The following is a 20,179-nucleotide window of genomic DNA, read 5'->3' as shown; positions in this document are numbered from 1 at the left end:
TTCATTTTTCATTCTGCGTATTTAACCAGAGCACCTGCAGGAAACAAAACCATTTTTCACTATTAACAAAAATGTTTTAAAAAGTAATCTCATTCCTTTGCTGGGCTAATAACCTAAAGAATTCTAATTTTAAAAATGTATATTTTAGGATTAAATAGAAAAATATTGTTTGGTAACAATGTTTCCCATGGATTCGTATGTGAAATAGTTTATACACATACATTTAAACCAGAGCATTGTATTATACCAGATAGGTTTTTTTAAGCTTGAGTTCAGCTTGGATATTCTGTGCATTTTAAGTTGTGACTTTCCTATTTTGAATCATTTAGGTTGGGTTTTTTGTTTGTTTGTTTTTCTTTTAAATTACTTTTTAAGCATAAGATGTTTTCATAGGCAGGCATTTATTCCTGGCGATTCTGTTTTCTATTCCCTTTAACACTAAAGACAATCCTTGAATGTCCAGTCTCAAAGTTTACCTGTGTTAGTTTTGTTTGTATTTGGCCACTTCTGGTCCCGATCCGTCCTGCTTACCTGGTACTGACCTGGTGCTGACAACCTGCATGTCTGTCCTGCTGTTCTCATTTACCCACTTCCTTCTGGGCACGTACACCCAGATTAGAGGTTCAGTCTGCTGGGTGGTGGTGCTGAGATTGGGGGGCTCCTGGAAAGTTCCCCTGCTACATGTCTGTCTGCTGACTCACACATTTCTCCCCCTCAAAGATTTTTTGTCTTCACAAATGTAAAGCAAACCAGAACTAAGCTGTTAAATGGCATTTGCAATTTAAGAAGCTAGGCTTCTACGTGCCCTTCTTTCTCCCACCTTTCTCTTGCTCACCTGAGTCCTCCCCTCCCCTCAAATTTCAGTCTAGCTCTCCTGCTGAGAGGGCCACTCCCAGTGCCCTCCTGCCTCAGGGCTTCTGTCCCTTTGTACTATAATATTTGTGTTTGTGCTCTCTGTTGGGTCATGAATTGTGTGTGCTCTGTGACAGCTCGGTAGTGTCAAATGGCTACTTCACCTGTTTGATTACGTGGCTCTTCACTGCTATGTCCAGGCCCCTGAGCTGGTCTCAGGCTGCTGCTAGCAGGTCGCACTCTGGGATCTCTGTGGGCTCCTCCAGCAAGCAGCCTGGCTTGGGCATGCAGGCCCCCCTCTGCACGTGCTGGCTAGTGATGTAAGGGCCCCACGATTTTCAGCTCCATTCCAAAGTGAGAGATCATGTCTTTGTTCATTTGTGGCTCATTGAGGGGTTTGAAAGAAGAGCTATACCAAGGATGATTTATGAATCATGAGTAATTTGTGAAGCCAGAGGATCTGGTTAACACAATGCGATTTCATTTGTATGGTTTGTGCAGTTCCTCACTTGTTACGCAGCATTGGTAGGAGTAAATGTCCTATTCTATAGGGCTGCTGTGGCCTCCAGATCAGAATTACTTCTTGCTAAGTTATTACAACCATGAATCCCCATTGACACTTCTGTGACTTTCTGATTGATTTCTTAAGGGTCCTTCAGCTACCTTTGCTTTGCCTTAGAAGCTTGGTCCTACAGGAAGACAGTACATCAAAGACACAGTGAATCATAAAGTAAAAGATTTGCTAAGCCAAGGCACCATGCTCGAGGTAGGGGTGGAGTTGGTTGAGATGTTGTCTCAGATTTCAGGTAGTGTATAACCAGATCCTGGAAAGCGGAGAGAGCGTTCCAGGCCCAGGGGCTCGTGCTCTGGCTCTTGAGGAAGGGCCTTGCCTGTGGGCTCCTCTGGCAGCCACACAGCCAGGCCTGCAGGCCATTAGCTCAGTGCTGCCTTCCCACCTGGTGACCACATCAGTCCTCAGTTCTCAGGACCTGCAGGCCCATCCTGTGTGACCTTTGAGTCACAGGAGCTGTGGCCACATTTCCCCTGGCACAAGGAGGATGGTTGCTGAAAGCCACATGTCCTGTCTCTCACATACCAGGATGTTCACTGCAGCTCTCTTTGTGATAACAAAAAAGTTGGAGCCGACCTACATGTTCAGCAGAAGGGTCAATTATGATATATCCATATTAAGAAATATTCCATAGCAATTCAAAATGATGAAGAAGGTTTATGTGAAAAAGTAATTGTTAAACAAGTTGTAGAATAATATCTAAAGTATGATCCCATTTAAGTAAAATTAATTATCAGTTTTGTATTTCTGTATGTACATGTGTAAGTGTGTAAATGCACAGATAAGGATTTGAAAGCACCATGCCAAACTCCTAAGAATGGTAAAAAAGGAATGGGATAAGAGAAGAGGGTGGGAAGGATGAGTTTTACTTGTTGTTCTGTTTTTATTTATTTATTTTTTTTACAATGGGAGTATCTTCATAGTATCCCTTTGAATGAAGAAAGGTAGGAAAGGAAGGTAAGCAGGTGAGTGGCCATACTCTTGGTGTCGTCGTAGTGACAGGTAGATTGCATTTGGATGTTCAGGCTTGGCTGGAATGGGTTCTGTGTTTGTTAACAGTGTTTCCCATGGATCCACGTGTGAATGTGTGACATCCGACAAGTTACGTTCTTGTCGTCCGTGGTCGGTGGACACAAAGCATTCATTTGAGTGACCTTAATCTTCACAGGGAGAAGACAGCCCAAGACACGGATTTCAGTTGTATAGGCTTAATTTCCATTATCAGTTATGCTCCACTGTACTTGACTATCTCAGTTAAATGAGTTTATGTCCTTTTTAAGGGTTCATAGATCCCCTACTTATGTAGCTTGGGCTAGAAGCGCTGGGCAAGACTTCCTGTTTGGGTTGGCCATTGTTTCCAGCATGGCCGATTTCAGTTATTTTACTGGCATTGCAAAAAACACCACACCGTCAAATTGCTAATGAAGTCCAGGGCCTTTGAAAACAAATCATTGTTTGACCTGGAATGATTTTCAGATTGACAATTGTTTCCAGTAAGCCCCTGTTGTTTTCACCTCTCTAGGAAAGTCTCTTTGATGCCACCCAAGTATCAGTGGTACCTACCAAAGGCTTGCAGCAGCTTTCATGTGTTGAGGTAAATTTGTTTGAAGCCAACCCCAGACTTAAATAGAAATGACTCAAATAGAAATGATTATGGTAGGTATCGAAAACTGTCTAGTAATTGCTCTTTCTCGAATCAAGCTGCATCTGAGTTCCTTGTGTGCGGGCAGTCAAGTGCATACGAAGGCAGCTCCATCTGGCTGCTGACCTTCTTGGGGCAAACTCACTTGCAAATGGAGGTCTAAGGCCAAAATTGTAGCATGAACAGACTAGAAGGGGCTTGAAATCTTCTAGTACTTCATTGATTCTAGAGAGAAAAATTTTTTGTCTCTAAATGAAAGAGATCTATGTTCAGCTTGCTTTTGCTGGCTTTCTAGAACTCCCTTTACTTTAGCTGTGGACCTCCTCTTTAGTACTTATGCTTAGTGATCAGCATCTCCACAAAACACTCTTTCTAGACGTTTCCTCTAAGTCAAGGCCTAGTTTCTTGAGCATTTCCTGCTCTTTGAGCCCCTTCTTGCCCTTCCTCTCCTGACTCCCTTGTGTGGTCGAGTACTGAGCCTATTGTGTTCCAAGTGCTGTGTCCTGGAATGAGCTTGCCTAGTTTGCATCCCTCCCTGTCCTCAACAGAGAATATGCCGGTGGCAAGATCTGCCAGCGTCTCTAAACCGAGGTCTCAGGGGAAGCATGTAGCATGTCGTCTCTCCTCTGTGCTACAGCTAGAGCAATCGAATGCATCGACACAACAGTAACTAGATTGTCCATAAGTGCCGGAGCGCATAGCATACGTGGATGGATGGTAGAAGCTCTGTTTATACCAGATCCTCATGCCCATGGGCTGGGGGGCTTGGGAAGGACTTTGTAAAGAGGGATGTTGAGGCAAACTTGTAGGACTAGTATGGTTTGGTTCAGTGGGGAGCCATGTCTCAGGAGGAGCAACCCTTTCAGGCTGGTCAGGAAGGGGAAAATAAGCCCTAGAGCCATGGAGATGTGTGGAGGTCAGCTGATTATAGAGTGAAGAAGGTGGTCAGCATGGTGGGGTGAAGGTGGTGCCGTCTTCAGTTCCCCTGTTAGCTAAATTGGGAGTTATTCCTTCAGATTCAGCAAATGTTTATTGAGTAGCTACCTTATAAGAGGGATGGGGGATAAAATACAGAGAAGTAAGATGGGGCCAGCATTCGGAGGAGACAGGAACAGAAATCCTTACAACAGTTCAGAGTATGGAAAGAGAACTGACTCTGGGTGGTGAAAACACAATGTGAGATATAGATAATGTATTACAGAATTGTACACCTGAAATCTATGTAACTTTATTAACAATTGTCACCCAATAAACTTTAATTTAAAGAAAAAAAAAAAGAAAAAAAAACAGTGCAGAGTTGCAGATACATGATAGAGGTAAGTGTCCCTGGGGCACCCAGGGGAAAATAGCTAACTCTGCCAGGTCAGCCAGGCTTTGCCAAGGACTTGACAACTTGGTGTCATCCTAAAGGATAACAGAGGTTTGCTAGATGGTAATGGTAAGAAGGAACCATTGGAGCTGGGGGAGGGAGGGTTAGATTCTGGGTAAGAAAGCACATGCAAGGGCACTGGGCGTGCAAAAGCACCAGGCGTGCAAAAGCACAGGGTGTACAGGGGCAAGGCATGTGCTGGGACTCATGAAGGGCTCAGTGGGACAAGTTTTACGGTCGCCAGGTTGGAAAAGCAGGCTCAGAGCAGATGAGGAAAGGTTTTATTTGTCAGGCTGAGTGAAGCAGAGACTCAGCAAAGATTTTTTAACAAAGTCAGGTGATGCAGTCACATTTATTTTCCGGGGTTGACTAGGTAAAGGGATGGAGTGAGGGAGATGGATATCAAGAAAACTGTTGGGAAGCTCTTCCAGTAATCCTTGTCAGAAGTGATGAGTGTTTGAACTGGGATGCTGGGGAGTGAGATTTTTTTTCCTAGAAGTGAAGAGTCATTTCCACAAAGTAAGGTTGAGAATCAAAGGATGGAAAAGCATTCTCTGGCATACATGAACCAAAAGAAAGGTAGCATAGCAATAATTTTGTCAGATGAGATGTGGGGAGCGAAGCAGGGGAGAAGTTAAGGGTGCCTGAGGTCACAGCTTGATGGGCTGAAAGGATAGCTGTGCCACCAATGGATGTGAGCACTCTGGGAGGCAGAGGTAGAGTTAATACAGGACCAAGCTTAGTTCTGGGTAAGATGCTCATGTGATATTCCCAATTAGATAGAAATCCATGTACGGGGTTTAGGAGAGATGTCTAGGCTATAGATGAAGATGTCAGCAGTATCAGATAGAGGCCATTGGGGTTGAATACAACCATGTAAGAAAATGCTACTACAGCATTACTAGGAAGGGGGCTAGGAGATGGACAGGGAGGTGGGAGCATCTGGCTTTTACGCGGTGTTACAGCATTCGAAGCACGTACACATGTCATGTTGTGCGGCGGATATATCTTTTTTTTTTTTTTTTTAATTAAATTTATTGGGGTGACAATTGTTAGTAAAATTACATAGATTTCAGGTGTACAATTCTGTATTACATCATCTATAAATCCCATTGTGTGTTCACCACCCAGAGTCAGTTCTCCTTCCATCACCATATATTTGATCCCGCTTACTCTCATCTCCCACCCCCCACCCCCCGCCCCCGTTACAAACAAATGAGAAACAGAAACTCATAGACACAGACAATAGTTTAGTGGTTGCCAGAGGGTAACGGATATATTTTGATTACTATTCCTAAGGCCATACCCATTGATGGGTACTAGTTAGTATCAACTCCGTCAGGTACAGTCCTTGGGGTTTCCTGCAAGGGTACCCCAGGGCACAAAGGGGTTGGAGAGAAGGGGTAGATATTCTGCAGTTCCTTGGCCATTAGCCCTTAACAAGAAAGCTCTTGTGCGTGGCTGTGTTAGGTACTGTGGACACTAGAAGGGGAGAGTAAGTGACATAGGAGCAAAACTGGAAAGCTTTAATATGGGGTGCATTTTTGCCAAGGAGTTTAAAAGGGAAGAGCAGCTTAGTGTGGAGGAAACAATCAAGGAGAGTGTCCCCGGATGGCAGTGTTTGGGTTCCAGGTCAGGACAGCACAGCGTGTGGCTACATGTGAGCAGGAACCCCAAGCACCTTGGTGATGACGACACGACGGAGGGTGTCTGCCCAGGAGGGCTGGTCAGGCTGCAGGCCTTCCCGTCTGCAGTCGGATGTTTGAATGAGAAGTTACAGGTGGTTGATTGGCTAAGACCCAAAACAGGTTAACAACTGTGTGGCTGCCATCATTGTTTTTGGCCATAAGAAAAATAATGATTTAAATGTAGCCTGGTTTACTGAAGACTAGTTTAAGCAAATTTGTTGTTTTCAGGTGCTCCTAATAATTTGTGGCTGGTAGGGACTGCAGATGGGCCTTGTACCTGCCACACCTGCAAGGGAAGTAATCCAACCTGGTTTCCAAAGCCTGAGCGTAAAGCAGTGGCACCAAGCTGGTGCCGGCACCTGGCGCAGGCTACGTAGATGGTCTGCCCACACTGATGTTGGAAGTGTTTTCCCCTCTCCCTGGTCTGAATCTTGGGATGTTTTGGAGACCTTTGTGAGTGTGTGCTGGGGCAGAGGTAAGTGTGGAACCTGGGTTACAGTTGAGAAATTATTTCTTTCCTTTCAGTTATAACCACAACTAGTACAGATGTTAAGTTGCAACATTCTTATTGAGTGAAGCATCTCCAGTTCACTCTTACCCTTTTCTAATGGAAAAAGGAAGGGAACGCAGGGTGGCAGCTCCAGCTAGCCATGCCACAGCTGCCTGCAGCACAGGGAGCGGGCGAGGCGGGCTTGAGTCCAGAACCTGAGTTAGAGCTCCTTCCCTGAGCGCCATGTGTGGACATGTTTGTTTGCATCTCAGATTTTTCCCCAGCTACAGGGAAAAAAAATCTCCTTCTGCGAGAACCACAGCCAGCTACCAGCAAAAGGAGAGGAATGTGGGAAAGCTGCCATTGGGTCATCCCTTTGTCATTTTAATGGCTTCAAAGGGACAGTTCCCTGACATTGTGTGATCACTGGGTGAGGCATCTTGAGCCCCGACCTTGGCATGAGCCTTCTGGTCTTAGAAAGTGTTCCTCAGCAGAGTAGTTTAGAGGTCATTTCCAAGTGCACTGGCCTTTAGAGCAGTCAGGACCCTATTTAATGAAATATGTTGCCAAAGAGACCAGCCCCACAGCACCCAAGCAGAAGACAGTTCCTAATCTACTTTGAATGATTGTTTGTTAATTTAAACTGCCTTATAGATGCCCTGAATCTATGTCCTGAAGAAAAAAAGTCTCATAGCTAACAAAGTAAGAATAACATTTCCAAGTGTTTCTTTTCTATTTTTCTCTTTTTTTAAAATTTTTAATGTCCTTTTAAACCATGGCTTTCCGCCTTTTCTGATGAAAGCCTCTCTTGCTGCTGTTCCTGCATTTGCAGTGGCTTCGTGGTTGAATGGTTTCAGTCAGTCATCTTGAGGTCCCACTGACCCCAGTGAGACACCTCTGGTCTCCGTGGTGGCCGGTGTGCTCTCTCCCTCCTTGTGAGTTCTCCTCACACAGGCTCTAACCAAGGTGGCCTGGGACTTCCTTCTGTACCCAGTGCAAGAGGATACAGCTGTCAAAATAAAAATAGCCCATCCAGTTGCTTTCAGTGGCAGCTGTGGGGAAGAGAGGATTTGGTGAAGTGCTGTCCCTTCAAAGGAAGGACCTGGAACACTGACCAGTCAATCCTTAGAGCAGAGCAAGGAAAATGATCCCTTCCCTGTCGTGTTTAAAAAATAGAACACCTCACACCTGTTGTACCCGACTGTACCGTGAAACAGAAACTCATGCACTCCCCAATAACCCAGCTATACCTGCACTGTGGAGGGACGCTCTTCCCTGTGTGCAGGAGCGACGGAAGGGTCTCTGCTCCCTGCCTTGTTCTCTGCACCCGGTGGCCCCGCGGGTGTGCCTCACCCTTTAGCACACTCAGCCTTTGCATGTCATTAGGCTTAGCACTGCGCAAGGAGGCCTGGCCACTACCTGGCGCTGTGCCCTGCACCAGGCCAGGGTCCACTTCATTTTCGAAACCATTTCTAGGGTCCGACCACACATGGAGGATGTGACATTAGGCCCAAGTGATTGTGAATGTTATTTAGAAAAACCTTCTTAAGTGCTATGGATTGTGTCCAGGTCTGAAGACAGTGGCATTGTACGAAATCCATCACTCACTGTGCAGTGGGTTTTCGTTGTGTCACGAGTGAGGGGTTTGCGAATGCATTTGTTCAGTGATCGAGAAAAGAGATTCCAAGGATTCCGAACAGTGCTGTGTTGCTCCTGAGCAGAAAGCCGTGTTTACGATGTCAGTCACTTTCTTGTGAGCAGGTGAGGACGGCTCAGGCAGGTTCTTGTTTAGGTCCAGGAGACACACTGAAGATGAGCACGGTTCTCTGCACTGGTCCTCCTGACCTATCTGCTGGTGACGATCTGCAGCTCGGTCCCTGCGATGCCACATTTGCTGGTAACCGAGGGAGGACTGCCGTCGAAGTGGAGGCTGCCGACAGCAAAGTCGCCATCTGCCATGTACTGAGCACCTACCAACTGTATTTGACATACTGCATCGAATTTCCTTGTTTAAAAAGTCCTATATTAGAGGGAAATTCCTCTGCCCCCCCCCCCTCGCAGAGTAAGGAAGAGAACTGAGCACAACTAATGACTAAGAATGTTGCAGTTCTAAGAAGGTGGCATGCTATGTCATATACTTAAATGTAGAGGGGAAATGGGATACAGATACACAAAATGAACTCTACATCATCAGAATGACTTTGTGACATGTCACTGTCTAGACCATGGCTTGGCACACTTTCTCTATCAAGGGCCAGGTAGTAATTATTTGGGGTCTGTGGGCCCTAGGGTTTCTGTGCCATACTCTCCTGTCCCCTGGAGTGCAAAGGGATGATGCATCAGTGAGCAGGGGTGGCTGCATCCCAGTAAACACGGCCTCAATCTACCAGCTCTGGTCTTCATGGCCAGGCGGCTGGGAACATAACTGGGATGGATCTCAGTCATGGGGCCAGCATCTTCCAGGAGCCTGTGTTGGGTCTAAAGCTTGGGTCCAGTTAGTCCACATTTAATGCGAGCCCTAAAAACTTCTGAGTATTTTGCCTGCCCTCACCTTAGTTATAATTTTGTACTGTTAGTGAGACCAGTGACAGCATCCTACTGAGACCATTTAGAGCATGCAGCTGACTAAAGATGGAGGCCTGGCCCTTTAAGACTGCTTGCACCTGGCCTGCTTGCCCTGGATCGCACCAGCTCTAGATGCCTCTGTCCAGCCTGGGGAAAGTGCTCTAAGTGCACAGTGGGTGGGTGGCCATATGTTTAAAATTCCAAAAGAGGATCTCCCCTCCCAGGTATTCCTTCTTTCAGTTAGCAACCATTTATTGATGGTCTTCGAAGAGAGAGGTGTTAGGACACTGAAAGAAAGGTGACTAAGCTAGGCTCTAGGCATTGAGGAACTGGGGGTCTAATGGGAGAGACTGCCCATTCACAGGCAATTACTGTCCCCTGTGCTGGGTCCCTGGTGCTTCCTGCTGGCTTAGTGTTGTGTGTTGTGAGGCACTTAGAACGGGGAGCTGGAGTCAGTCTGAGGGGGGCATGAGTTCAGGAAGGCTCTGTGCACAGGCTGGTGGGCTACATCAGGGGAGGTCTTACTGAGGAAGTGCTACTAGGAAGACTCCAGAGGGAGGAGGGTGTTCCAGAGGAAGAAACCACAGCAAGCCTGGGGAGGGATGGGCAGGTAAGTGTGGGACATCTGGGGAGACTCACAAGCAAGCCAGGACCTAGATAGAGTGTGGTGAGCTGGGGGAGGAAACGGGGAGAGCATGAAGGTGAGGTCAGGAGGTAAGTTGTGGACAAGTAGTAAAGGATTTTGGAGAGTGTCTTCTTTACTTTGCAGGCAGTAAGAAGCCACTGAATTGTTTTTTAGCAGCTAAGACACACGATCAGATAAAAGCTTACCTCTGTATCTTTTACAAGTGGTATTTGTAGAATACTCCTGAAGTATGTCCTGCTGACTTCTCCTGATGATTTCTAATCATCGGTTTTCATTCATGGTAATTTTTTGATATGGACATGTAGCATTAACATTCATTACTAATACTGTGCAGTTACTTAGTTTGGAGACATTGCTGAAACTGGCCCTGTTTTCATGAGTCACGCTGAGTCCATGAGAAGTCCTCAGACAGAACTGAAATCACAGAAGAGAGCTTTCGGGGTGGGGTGGGGGGGCCGAGCTGGTATGAACCTCCCTGCATTCTTCCCATAACCCACCCTTGTTGGCGCAAGGAAATCTGACGTGCTGACTAGGCCCACTTTAGCCTTTCATTGAAATAGCTTGAGCAAAAATAAGCACTTGGGTCCTCATCTGTTGATCCGACAAGTCAAATGTGTGTCATTTTTTGACTAACCTGAAAGAAGTCAACAGGTGTTAGAGGTTTCTCATTTGCATTCTTCTCACACAATCAAACCAAGGGCTAAATCTTGTCTCTCCACTCCGACCTTACCACCCTCCCCACCCCATCTAGTGCTACAGAGTTCTTGGAAGTTCTTATTTATAGTAGTGCTTCCTAAATTTAGCTGGTGCAGGAAGGGTCAAGGGTAAATAGGAACGTTAGGAAAATTCATCTTCAGCTTAGAACCTGGCCTTAAAACATGTACTGTTGTAGCACGAGGAAAGGACTGTGTTTATCTTCTGTGGTCATTCTCTATAGCTATTTCTTTGAGATTTTTGTTATGGTACAAACAGTTGAAAGGAGAGATGGCCAAGAATCTTACCCCCAGACCTTATGTATTTCTGGTTTTTTGTGCTAACTTCTAGTTGTTAGTCTATAGACAGATGTTAAGTGTTTGCAGATGTAATCTTACTATGGATATACTTTTGTATTCTACTTTTTCCCTTTAAAATGTTATTGGCTGTGTAAAAACTCTTAAATTGAGGACAAAAAATAATCAAAATGCATGTGCCAGGTACTGGATTTGGCTTCCACATACGTGAACTAGGTGGAAATCCTCATCTGAGAGGATTGGAGTGAGACAGTCTGCAAAGAGGGCGCTTGATAAAGGAGACTAGGGTTGTCAGATCTAGCATGTTCATCCGAAAGCAATTTTAAGTCAGTGATTCCCAACTCTTGAGTCTTTAAGAGTGTGGCCAGACTAATTTTTTTTTCAGGGTCAAATTGCCTCTAGGTTTATATAAAAGTACAGAAGTAGTCAAATTCACAGAGACAGACAGTAAAAGGTGTATTAGAAAGTAGAATGTCAGTGAAGCTGGGGTGTAGAGAGAATATGGAGTTAGTGTTTAAAGGGTACAGAGTTTTCATTCAGGAAGATGAAAACTTGGGGTTGGACAATGGAGATGTGAATGTACTTAATGCCATTGAATTGTGGACTTAAAAATGGCTAAAATATGTGTATTTTATATGTATGTTATGGATGCTTTACCACAATGAAAATAAAAGTGCAGAGAGCGGTTGTCTCAAGTGGGAGAGACTTTTGTGGGTTTTTTTTTTTTTTTTTGTAGTAGTGTACAGTAGTCCTCCCTGACTTATCCAAGGGTAATACATTCCAAGAACCCCAATGAATGCCTGAAACCATGGATGGTACCAAATCGTGTGTGTGTGTGTGTGTGTATACACACACTACGGTTTTCTTATACATACATACATACACTTTACAGCGTCTCCTTAGCATATCCGAATTGCCAGCATCACTACTCTTGCACTTTGGGGCCATTAGTAGGTAAAATAAGGGTGACCTGAACACAAGCACTGTGCTACCACCAAGGCAATCTGATAACCCAGACAGCTGCTAAGCGACTAATGAGAGGGGAGCATCTACAGCTTGGGTGTGCTGGACGAAGGGATACTTAATATCCTGGGTGGGACTGAGCAAGATGGTGCAAGATTTTATCACGCTACTCAGAACAGCGTGCAATTCAAAGCGTATGAATTGTTTATGTCTGGAATTTTCCATTTAATATTTTCAAACTGTAGTTGACCGCAGGTAAGTGAAACTGCGGAAAGCAAATTCTCAGATAAGGAAGGACTACTATAAGCTGTGGTCCAGCTTCTTCTGGTCAGGTTTGGGATGGGCCAAATTTGAATTGTTTTAATTTTGTGTTTCTTTTTTGGAATTAGATTTTGTAGGAGTATTGTGAAATTAGCTCTTAATAGAGTCCCCAGTTTATTTCGCTCAACTCGTTAATGGGTGTTAGATGATCAGTGTTAATAAAGAGTTCTGTGTTTGGGAACTGCAAAGTCAATTCATCATGCAACCCTGATACCTCGTAAATGTGACTGTCAAATACAAAATATCATCTCTTTAGGAGGACTCCTTCTATCTACACCCATGTCGCTACTGGTACTGGATGGGATAAGATGAAAAACCAAGGTATCTGATCGTGACGATTTTACTAGCGGCTAAAATAACTCTTTCACTGCAGAGATTTCCTTATTCTGGTCCCTTAGTGAACTCCTTCCCCTTCTACTTATATTTTCTCTTAGGTTTTGAATAGGTGATTGTAGAGAATACGAGTATAATTATATTCTATAATGGGTTTTCATTAGCTTTCCTGGGAGAGAGAAAACAGATTCTGAAGGACCTTTTCTTTTGAAAAGAAGAATGTCAACTAGGTTCTTTAGAAGACACTTACTTAGGATGTTTCAGAAAGAAAATAACAGTGAATTTTAGAAATTGTACTTGAAACAAGCGAGAGTTTGATCTCTTTGCTAGTCCTGAAATCAGAATCTTCACCCTACTTGTAAGTACTTGCCTACGTACTGTTTTAGGTGTACTCGTTGGTTTCAGGCCCAAAGAAAGGCAAAACCTTACTTTTGGTGGTTACTATGCTTGTTGAAACAGAAAACTGAACAATATTAGAACTTTTGAGAATGTGCACATAGAAAGTTTTAACCTTTTGTTCAAGAAGAGTCTCTGGGATACTTTCTAAATTCTCTTCTCAGCCAAATGATGTCTATCGTTCCTTTCAAACCCAATACAAAAACTTCATCCAAAAAGCTTTTCTTGGCAGAGCCCACATAACTCTTACTTCTTGTCTGCACTTTCCTAATTTTTTCCCACATTATGTCATGCTAATTGATATGTTGCTTGGTATCACAAATATTCAGTGTGTGTGTGGTCAGTGTATACAAGAGGCTTTTTCTTAATTCTCTTGCCTTTTTCTTCCTCTCTCTGATCCCCACCTTATCAGTATTGGTGCCGTTCTCTGGACGTTAGGCCATTCAGAATGCCATGTAGTCAGAAGAAATTGGCTGCTCTTTCTCTGTCCCTCAAGAAATCATGGTAGTTTTAAAGCATGGCCTGAACCCCTCTCAGTTTTGGGTGTTTTTTTTTTCCTTTTTTTTCCATATTTTTCCCTTTTTTCGTATTTCACTGCAGTCTTGGGCCAGCAGTCTAAATTGCAAATCTGTAACTTGATGTTTATTAGCTCCATAAAAGTTTAATGTTAATTGGATTTCCACTAATCACTTTTTTGAAACATCATGCAAAATACTGAATTTTTATTTATTTAGTAAGAATTTTATTTCAAAAAGAAGATAACCAATTTTAATTTTATATTTTTAAATATTTGAGGTAATATGAAGTAGTGAATGCCACATAGCAGATACTATACTAATGGAAACACTGCTGCTATTATTTTTATAACGTATGAATTTTTCAGATTGTTCTAGAATTTTTTCTTTTAACTTTAAGTTTGCTATACTTTCTGTAATTTAGCTAGAGACACCCTGTCCCTTATCTCTCTGTCTCTATGAACCTTAGCACTAGAGAATGGTCTTTTGTTTAGGTCCAATTAAATGAAAAATTTATTCCATATCACTTTAAAACATTAGTAGAACCCAGTCTGTTACTACTACAATAATTTTAAGTTCATCCGGATTTCTTGTAGCACTGAGGGCCTTCCTGCTGCCAGCACTCTTGCTGCTTTCTGAATTAGTAATTAACTGCCATGGATTGTACACATGTGCGGGCACCTGAAGCCTTTTTCAGGCAATTTATGTTCTGCAGTCTGTGGCCTCCAAGAGAGATATTTTTCTTCTTTGTTAATGACTAAGCCAAGATAAATAGATGTTCTTGGGCGGCAAGCAGCTGAACATTTTCGACAGTTTTGACTCCTTTCTTTACTCTATTTGCATAGTTTGTTTCCTTCTTATTGTAGATCACAGTGAGATACTTCTTAGCGTATCTCATTGGAGTAGACAGGCGGGAGACTGCTGTCTGGAGTGTGTGTACAGCCTGCCCTTCACACAGTGTGGCTGAAAGTCCGGTTTTCTTGTTTCCATGGTCACAAGATAAGGCATGGGCACTTTACAACATTTTCCTTCCCTCGCGCTGCTCTTAAAGTGTGATCTTCATGTTCATTGTTTTCCGCCTTGTCCTTGTCATTCAACAGGCATTTCTTGAGGACCCACTTACTTGTGTGCCAGGCACATTCCAACGAAGTTGAGTGTTGTGTCTTTGAGAGAACGTGAGCTTGTCTTACGTTTTACATTTTCTCTGCCCTGCCTCAATACCCGGGGATCCCCAAATTTGTGACTGGGAGCTACTTTGTCCCTCCTTAGAAGCTTCACAGATGGGAAGCTGTAACTGCCACACACCCATCCCAGCTAGTGAAGGTGAGGGTCCAGCAAGGACCAAAGTGGCCTCCTCGTCCTCTAGCTCAGGAAGGGAGGGGTACCCTGAGCCATCTTTCTGTAGTTTGCTCCTGCCTTGTGTGGCTGACCACCTTCCCTTCTGTGCCCCATTTGGGGGATGCCTAAAGGAAGCACAGTGCTTTCTAACCACTCCGCTGTTGGCATTGATCTTGAATGCTCTTAATAAGCTAAGAGTGTTTTAGTCTCCCCTTCTGGCTACTCTCTTCCTTTTCTTCCTTTTTTTCTTTTCTTTCCTCTCAATATATGGGCTGAGCTGACTTCAGATTCTGTTAGAATTAAGTGGCTGTCAGTCAGCATGTGTGACAGGCAGGAGTTTTGTCCTGTGTTAGAGGGGACCCACCTCAGCATCCTTGATTAGTTTGTTGCTCAGACTGACGATGGTAAGAAAAGGGAAGGCAGAAACCTCAAATCCTTCTCCTTGCTCTGGAAGGCTTAGTCTGAAACAGGTTGGAGGAAGTGTGTGGGAGAAAGAATTTCACAAGCTTCTGGGCCTGATCCATAGCCAACTCTCATTTAAGATTAAAACAAAAAAAGTAAATGAGTCATTTCAATGGTGGGTGTATGAAATGATCAGTGCATGGGTCTGTGCCAGCAAGTTTGTTGGGCCACGATGGAGGGAAGGAGTGAAATGACCTTTTTTCTTTTCTTTTTTTTACAGTATCATTTCCTTTTCCATTTTATTTCCCTTGAAATCACTGCTCTAATACCTCACAGAGTTTGAAGGTGCTTTAGAACCTCAGACAACTGCCTTAGTATTTCCAGCAGAGCACAGCACCCAGAGTCCAGGAAAAATGAGGACAGAGGCAGAGGAGGCAGTTGGGGGTGATGAAGCGAAACTTGAAAGAGGGAGGGTCTGCTGCTTCACTTTCTTCTTCTAGCCACTGATCCTTCAGTCTTAACCCTCGGCATAGGAAAGCCAGTTGGGTCTCATGAGAAGTATTTCCATGTGGATCAGCAGTGGTAAAACTCATCTTCTTCAACAGAGGAGCTAGAGAAACAGGATTTCAGCTGACGTTCCAGGAACAACAGCCAAACCACATCATACAGCTGGCCCAGTGAGATCTTCTGCCCCTCTGCTGCCAGCTGCACCTGCCAAACAGGTGTTCTTTACCCAGCTGATTCTTACCAGGTCCTGTTTCCAAATCTGCCTCATGTAGGTGTGTCAGATGATGAAACCAGGTCCTGAGTCTGTACCCTAATAGCAAAGGAGATTGAGAAATGTAGTTTGTGTGGATTCAGTATTGGGAAAATAAGATTCACAGTGTGGGGAAACATCAGAATGTGGAGCTATGTCAGGGTTGGGGGTAGCCACAAATTTAGATGTTCTTTACGGGACTATATTAGCAAGTCCAGCACAGACATTCCTAATGACAGGCATTAACAGTAAAAGTTTAATGACCAACTGCAAAAAATTACAAATAATTCTAGAAGACATGTTATGTTATGACTTTATCTGCTGAGGGACCTATGGTTGTCTATACCACTCTTCTATGAGGTTGGTGCAAAAGTAATTGCAGTTTAAAGGGTTAAAAATAATTGCAAAAACCTATCATCAACAAGACAAATAATAACAAATGTTGGAGAGGCTGTGGAGAAAAAGGAACCCTCATACACTGTTGGTGGGAATGCAGACTGGTGCAGCCGTTATGGAAGGCAGTGTGGAGGTTCCTCAAAGAATTACGAATAGAATTGCCATATGACCCAGCAATCCCTCTCCTGGGTATCTACCCAAAAAATCTGAAAACATTTAGAGATAAAGACACGTGTGCTCCAATGTTCATTGCAGCTTTGTTTACGGTGGCCAAGACATGGAAACAACCAAAATGTCCTTCGATCGATGAATGGATAAAGAAGTTGTGGTATATATACACAATGGAATACTATTCGGCAGTAAGAAAAGATGATATAGGAACATTTGTGACAACATGGATGGATCTTGAGAGAGTAATGCTGAGCGAAACAAGTCCGACAGAAAAAGCAGAGAACCATGTGATTTCACTGATATGTGGTATATAAACCAAAAACAACAAAAGAACAAGACAAACAAATGAGAAACAGAAACTCATAGACACAGACAATAGTTTAGTGGTTGCCAGAGGGTAAGGGGGGCGGGGAGTGGGGGGTGGGAGATGAGGGTAAGGGGGATCGAATATATGGTGATGGAAGGAGAACTGACTCAGGGTGATGAACACACAATGGGATTTATAGATGATGTAATACAGAATTGTACACCTGAAATCTATGTAATTTTACTAACAATTATCACCCCAATAAATTTAATTTAAAAAAAATATATAATTGCAAAAACCGCAATTACTTTTGCACTAACCTAATACATATCTGTCCTTCATTTACTCTCTTAGGTTGGTTATTTTTCTAGTTTCTGATGTGTTTCCCCCAGCCCTACCCCACCCCCTACACACACACACAAACACACATTTATTATCTGTGACATGATGGCAAGAGTCTGTGAGATTAGGCTGTCAAGAGAGGAAGGGTTTAAAAGTGGTTGCCAGATGGGGAGGGGTTTGGCGAACTAAATGAAGAAGGTGAAGGGATTAAGAAGTATTAATACAAATTGGTAGTTATACAATAGTCATTGAAATGTAAAGTACAGCATAGAGAATACAGTCAATAATGTTGTGACAACTAAGTATCGTGCCAGGGGTATACTACACTAATCTGGGGGCTCACTGCATAAATTATATAAATGTCTAACCCGTATGCTGTACACCTGAAACTAATATAAAATAGTGTTGCATGTCAACTGTAACTGAAATAAATAAATAAGTAAATAGTTTCTCTAAGTCTCCATGAAGCCATATTCTTTTGCAAAGGTTGCTGAGATTTCTAGATTTTATAGTTTTTACTTGACAGTGAAGACTTTTTAAGCTATACTTTAAGCCTCTCTGAAGAAGAAACAATCCTGTTTTTAATAAAACTCATATTAGGCATGATTTTTGTGCAGCATGAATTTACATAAACATTTTTGTAGAGAACTATGTGAAGTTTGGTTTTTTTCAAACTGTCCATTCTTTTTAAAAGAATCTATTAGTTTAGTACACAAAACTTTATCTTCTAAAAAGGAAGCAAAATAAATCAAATTGTTTCCAATATGTAAAAGCTCCTATGAAGTGCATCAGTGACATTGTAATTCTTCTCATACTAAAATTCAATATAGAAAACTATAACATAATGTTATCATTTTTAGTCACTGTGTTAAGGTTTTCACTAACAGTGGATCCTAAATGAAATAGATAAAAAGATATGGCATATGTGAAGATGCATCTGAGATGATAGTTTTGAAACTTGTTGCCATTTACTGGAAAGTACTCCATTCTTTCACTTTTTTGATATACCCTGTCCACAAGCTATTTCCAAACCAGAGCATGGCCACAGAAAGTAACCAGGAACCTTAATTAAAGAGTTTCTCCCCAGTTCCTTGGCAACAAAAGATGAGTGAAAAACTTCTCCTTTTTATTTTTTATTTTTTTAACCTAAGTAAATAGTTCCTTTAAATATTTTCCTATACTGGGTATCATCTTTTTATTTTATCTTATTTTTTTATCATTCTACAGGGGATTAAATACCTGTGCATTCCAGCAGCGGATTCACCATCTCAAAACCTGTAAGTTTTTTGTTTATTTTCCTGTATTATTTGCAGATACTGAAAATGAATAAAGGGCTTTCTAGTTAAACAGGTAAAGGACATCATGCATGCTGCTGGGACCCTTGACACAGCTGCTGTCTTCCAGGGGAGACCATGAGGCCTGCAGAGGTGGTGTGTCGAGTTGAGCAGACTGTAGATGGAGCCACGCTCCTTAGTTGCCAGTCCTGCTGTACAGCACTAGCTGATGGAATGTCTGTAAGAAGAGTCGTTTTTTAAAAATAATACCTGAAACCAAATCATTAGCATGTCCATCCTTTCTCTAGAAGCCAACCCTTAAAGAAGCTGTTGGGTTTTGTCGAACATAGCACTGTCCAGTAGAAATAGAATATGAGTCACAAATGCAACCCATACATGTAATTTTCAATTTTCTAGGAGCTATATTAAAAAAAAGTAAAAGGAAACAGGTGACAATAAATTTCGTAATATGTTTTATTACAAAATATATGTACATCCAGTATATGCAAAATACTATCATTTCAACCACGTGCTCAATATTTTTTTTTTAAATGAGACATTTTACATCCCTTTTTCGTACTAAGTCTTCAAATTAGGTAGGCTTCTTTTACACTTACAGCATATCTCAGTTCAGATTAGTTTTCAAGTATTCATACTTCTAAAGTCTGTCTGAGTTGAGTGAATAGATCTTTCTGATTTAGGCAAGTCCAATTTTCTATTTCCTCACAGCTGAATACATCTTTGATGCCATTTTAACTCTTGTTTCTCCCTATAAAGAGAAATTCCTAATTGTTGTCTTTTCCAGATCACAGCAATTATATGGAGACCCATAGGATTAGGCTTTGGCAGAATGGGGGTCAGGAGACCCACAATAGTTATGGCTTTAATATTCCCACTCTTCAGTTTCCAGAAGTGACCCAGCAAGACCATGACGTGGACTAGGTTAAAGTTTTACTGAAGCTCTGAACCTTGCAGGCTGCGAGGCTGGGGCAGAAGTACAGTGCTTAGCCGTTCAGTGCATCCAGAAGATCCCAGGCACTGCTTTTTAGGCTGGACTTGGGCTGTGTGTTGGAGGCCAGACACAGTGAGCCTCCTAGAATTGCATGTTTCTGCATTTTATCAGGGAAGTTATAAATTGTGGAGCTGTTTGTGAATTTGGGAGTCCATAGGCTTATCAGGATTCATCCTTCACGATTCCCCAGTTCTATTGCCTATAAACCTTACATATCATAAGTACAGAACACATGATCTTACGGTTAGTATCCCAAGTATCCAACCTCTCTGAAAGCTATCCAGTTGGAACCTTAGCCAATCTTGATTTTTCATGGCTGCCAAGGAGAGAAATGAGTAATTTTTGGGGATCCACCAGTTAGAAAAAACAAAAAGCGGAGGTTGGCTAGAATTGGATGGATTGATGTGAGGATGGGTGAGGGGGTAGAGCAGGGGTCAGGTGGTATAGAGTTAGACCAGGAAAAGACAGGGGCAGGTTGGAAGTGGGGGCAAATACGTCCTACCTGTGGCTTGTGCTTCCTCACTGATTCGCCATCATTTCACAGGAAAAGTCAATCTTTAAGATTGAGGATGGTGGAGGAAGGATTTTACTAAGATCACTAGGAAAACAGTAGTAGCTTAGGTCTAAAAGGAGAGGAAGAAGCATTAGAGAACTTCCTTGGTTACTAGTCGTGTCAAGAAACAGAAGTGGTTGGAAGGGCATGGTGTGTACGGAAGGAAGTGAGCACTGCCTTTCTCTGAACACCACAGCAGTCTTCTGCCCATGTTTTGGTAGCTATTTTCAGAATGGTTGCATTGCTCTTATCTCAAACTGAGATTC

General features: G+C 42.8%; 1 protein-coding gene across 6 annotated transcripts in view; it reads left to right on the top strand.

Annotated features, from left to right (window-relative positions):
• The window catches only part of DUSP22 (dual specificity phosphatase 22), a 71,278-nt gene that overhangs the window by 37,296 nt on the left and 13,803 nt on the right, over positions 1-20,179 (top strand). For all 6 annotated transcript variants that reach the window (XM_019714886.2, XM_074335323.1, XM_074335324.1 and 3 more), the window contains one exon: positions 18,302-18,351. In XM_019714886.2, coding sequence (XP_019570445.1) covers positions 18,302-18,351 — 50 coding nt within the window. The remainder of the gene's footprint in view (positions 1-18,301; positions 18,352-20,179) is intronic.

Source organism: Rhinolophus sinicus, linkage group LG06 (genome assembly GCF_036562045.2).
Source record: "Rhinolophus sinicus isolate RSC01 linkage group LG06, ASM3656204v1, whole genome shotgun sequence".
NCBI lineage: Eukaryota > Metazoa > Chordata > Mammalia > Chiroptera > Rhinolophidae > Rhinolophus > Rhinolophus sinicus.
This window is presented reverse-complemented; position numbering and strand designations above follow the sequence as displayed.